Source organism: Macrobrachium nipponense, chromosome 4 (assembly GCF_015104395.2).
Source record: "Macrobrachium nipponense isolate FS-2020 chromosome 4, ASM1510439v2, whole genome shotgun sequence".
Taxonomy (NCBI): Eukaryota; Metazoa; Arthropoda; class Malacostraca; order Decapoda; family Palaemonidae; genus Macrobrachium; species Macrobrachium nipponense.
In genome coordinates, this window is record NC_061100.1 from 78,326,787 (window position 1) to 78,330,650 (window position 3,864).

At 48.8% G+C, this 3,864-nt stretch overlaps 1 protein-coding gene across 1 annotated transcript; it reads left to right on the forward strand.

Moving 5' to 3' along the window:
* Positions 1 to 667: 667 nt before the first annotated feature.
* On the forward strand, positions 668 to 2,349 carry LOC135211408 (uncharacterized). Its single transcript, XM_064244720.1, has 4 exons — positions 668 to 824; positions 1,246 to 1,344; positions 1,520 to 1,772; positions 2,136 to 2,349. Exons 1-4 carry the CDS (start codon positions 668 to 670, stop codon positions 2,347 to 2,349), a joined length of 723 nt encoding a protein of 240 aa, XP_064100790.1.
* The last annotated feature ends 1,515 nt before the right edge of the window (positions 2,350 to 3,864 follow it).

Genomic DNA, 3,864 nt, shown 5'->3' on the forward strand with positions numbered 1-3,864 from the left:
AGCTGTAAGTCTGTCAAAACAGCAGCAGGCCCATCAACAGCGTAGTCTGTCAACAGCAGCAGGCCCTCAACAGCTGTAAGTCTTGTCACGCAGCAGGCCATCAACACTGTAAGTCTGTCAACAGCAGCAGGCCCATCACAGCTGTAAGGTCTGTCAACAGCAGCAGGCCCATCAACAGCTGTAAGTCTGTCAACAGCAGCAGGCCCATCAACAGCTGTAAGTCTGTCAAACAGCAGCCCCCCATCAACATCTTGTAAGTCTGTCAACAGCAGTAGGCCCATCAACAACTGTAAGTCTGTACACACAGCAGCCATCAACAGCTGAAGTCTGTCAACAGCAGCAGCCCCATCAACAACTGTAAGTCTGTCAACAGCAGCAGCCCCATCAACAACTGTAAGTCTGTCAACAAGCAGCAGGACCCATCAACAGCTGTAAGTCGTCAACAGCAGCACGCCATCAACATCTGTAAGTCTGTCAACCGCAGCAGGCCCATCAACAGCTGTAAGTCTGTCAACAGCAGCCAGGCCCATCAACAGCTGTAAAGTCTGTCAACCGCAGCAGGCAAATCAACAGCTGTAAGTCTGTCAACAGCCAGCAGGCCCATCAAAATACTGTAAGTCTGTCAACCGCAGCAGCCCATCAACAGCTGTAAGTCTGCAACAGCAGCATGCCATCAACATCTGTTAAGTCTGTCAACCGCAGAGGCCCTATCAACTCTGTAAGTCTGTCAACAGCAGTACGCCCATCAACATCTGTAAGTCTGTCAACCACAGCAGGCCCATCAACAGCTGTAGTCTGTCAACAGCAGTACGCCCATCAAATCGGTAAGTCTGTCAACAGCAGAAGGCCCATCACATCTGTAAGTCTGTCAACAGCAGAAGGCCTCCCCATCAAAATCTGTAAGTCTGTCAACAGCAGAAGGCCCATCAACATCTGTAAAGTCTGTCAACAGCAGAAGGCCATCAAACATCTGTAAGTCTGTCAACAGCAGAAGGCCCATCAAACATCTGTAGTCTGTCAACATCAGCAGCCCATCAAACCGCTGTAAGTCTGTCAAAACAGCTGTAAGTCTGTCAACAGCAGCAAGCCCATCAACACCAGCACACACACAACTGTAAGTCTGTCAACAGCAGCAGCCCCATCAACAACTGTAAGTCTGTCAACAGCAGCAGCCCATCAACAAGCTGTAAGTCTGTTAAAACAAGCAGCAGCCCCCATCAACATTTGTAAGTCTGTCAACCGCAGCAGGCCCATCAACAGCTGTAAGTCTGTCAACAGTAGCAGGCCCATCAACAACTGTAAGTCGTGTCAAACAGCAGCAGGCCCGGCCCATCAACAGGCCTGGTAAGTCTGTCCAAAAAGCTAGAAGGCCATCAAAACATCTGTAAAGTCCTGTCAACAGCAAGCCAGGCCCATCAACATATGTAAGTCTGTCAACAGCAGCAGGCCCAATCAACAGCTGTAAGTCTGTCAATCATGCAAGCACATCCATCAAACAGCTGTAACGTCTGTCAAACAGCAAAGCACCACCCATCAACAGCTGTAAGTCTGGTCAACACCAGCAACGCCCATCAAACAGCTGGTAAAGTTCTGTCAAACAGCAGCAGGCCCATCAACAGCTGTAACGTCTGTCCAACACCAGCAGGGCCCAATCAAACAGCTGTAAGTGCTGTTAACAGCTGTAAGTCTGTCAACAGCAGCAAGCCCCATCAAACACCAGCACACCCATCAACAGCTGAAGTCCTGTCAACAGCAGCATGCCATCAAAATCTGTAAGTCTGTCAACCGCAGCAGGCCCCTAAAACATCTGTAGTCTGTCAACAGCAGTGAAGCCAATCAACATCTGTAAGTCTGTCACCAACAGCAGGCCCATCCCCCCAACCAACAGCTGTAAGTCTGTCAACAGCCAGTAAGTCCATCAACATCTGTTAAGTCTGTCAACAGCAGAAGGCCCTCATCAACATCTGTAAGTCTGTCAACAGCAGAAGGCCCACAAACATCTGCAATCTGTCAAACAGCAGAAGGCCCATCAAAACATCTGTAAGTCTCGTCAACAGCAGAAGGCCCATCAAAATCTGTTAAAGTCTGTCAACAGCAGAAGGCCCATCAACATCTGTAAAGTCTGTCAACATCAGGCAGGGCCCATTCAACAGCTGTAAGTCTGTCAACAGTGTCTGTAAGTCTGTCAACACAGCAGCAAGCCCATCAACACCAAGCACACCATCAACAACATGTAAGTCTGTCAACCGAGCAGCACTCCCATCAACAGCTGTAAGTCCCTGTCAACAGCAGCACGCCCCATCAACAGCTGTAAGTCTGTCACAGCAGCACATCCATCAACAGCTGTAAGTCTGTCACTGCGCACATTCCCTCACAGCTGTAAGTCTGTCACAGCAGCAGGCCCATCGACAGCTGTAAGTCTGGTCAAAAGCAGCAAGCCATCAACACCAGCCACGCCATCACAGTTCTAAGTCTGTCAACAACAGCAGGCCCACCATCAACAGCCTGTAAAGTCGTGTCAACAAGCAGCAGGCCCATCAACAGCTGTAAAGTCCTCGTCAACATAAGTAGGCCCATCAACAAAAGCACTCCCATCAACAGCTGTATCGTCTGTCAACAGCAGTAGGCCCATCAACATCTGTAAGTCTGTCAACAGCAGCAGGCCCATCAACAGCAGTGGTCTATGAACAGCAGCCAGCCCATCAACAGCAACAGGTCCATCAACAGCTGTAAGTCTGTCAACAGCAGTAGGCCCATCAATAGCTGTAAGTCTGTCAACAGTAGCAGCCCCATCAACAGCATCAGGCACATCAACAGCAGTTGGTCCATCAACAGCAGCAGGCCCATCAACAGCAGTGGGTCCGTCAACAGCAGCAGATCCATCAACAGCAGTGGGTCCATCAACAGCAGTAGTTCCATCAACAGCAGCAGTTCCATCAACAGCAGTGGGTCCATCAACAGCAGTAGTTCCATCAACAGCAGCAGTTCCATCAACAGCAGTGGGTCCATCAACAGCAGCAGTTCCATCAACAGCAGTGGGTCCATCAACAGCAGTAGTTCCATCAACAGCAGCAGTTCCATCAACATCAGCAGTTTCCATCAACAGCAGTGGGTCCATCAACAGCAGCAGTTCCATCAACAGCAGTGGGTCCATCAACAGCAGTATTCCATCACAGCAGCAGTTCCATCAATAGCAGTGGGACCATCAACAGCAGTAGTTCCATCAACAGCAGCAGTTCCATCAACAGCAGTGGGTCCATCAACAGCAGTAGTTCCATCAACAGCAGCAGTTCCATCAACAGCAGTGGGTCCATCAACAGCAGTAGTTCCATCAACAGCAGCAGTTCCATCAACAGCAGCAGTTCCATCAACAGCAGTGGGTCCATCAACAGTAGCAGTTCCATCAACAGCAGTGGGTCCATCAACAGCAGTGTGTCCATCAACAGCAGCAGTTCCATCAACAGCAGTGGGTCCATCAACAGCAGGAGGTACTCCCATATCTACAGAGTTTATCTCCCCACACATTATGTCCCCAGTTTCACAGGCAAAGAAAGAAGAAGGTGACAAACAGGTTGCAAAGGTTTGAAAGCATGTATTTTGACACGATCTCCATATGAGAGGGCACTAAAAACCACATTAGTAAAAAAGGTGCTGTTGGACAGAAGAAAGCAATTAACTAAGCAACAACATCCAAATGTCAAAGTAAATAGATCGATGCGTCAGCAAGCACCGAAAATACGAACATTAAACAAGAAGCTTTCTCCAATTGTCAGAGATTATGATAAAATTTCTAGTGAGGAAGCAGGTATTATTCTGTCTTATGGAAGTTCGTTGGAAGAAATTATGTGAGAGGCAAATCTCAGA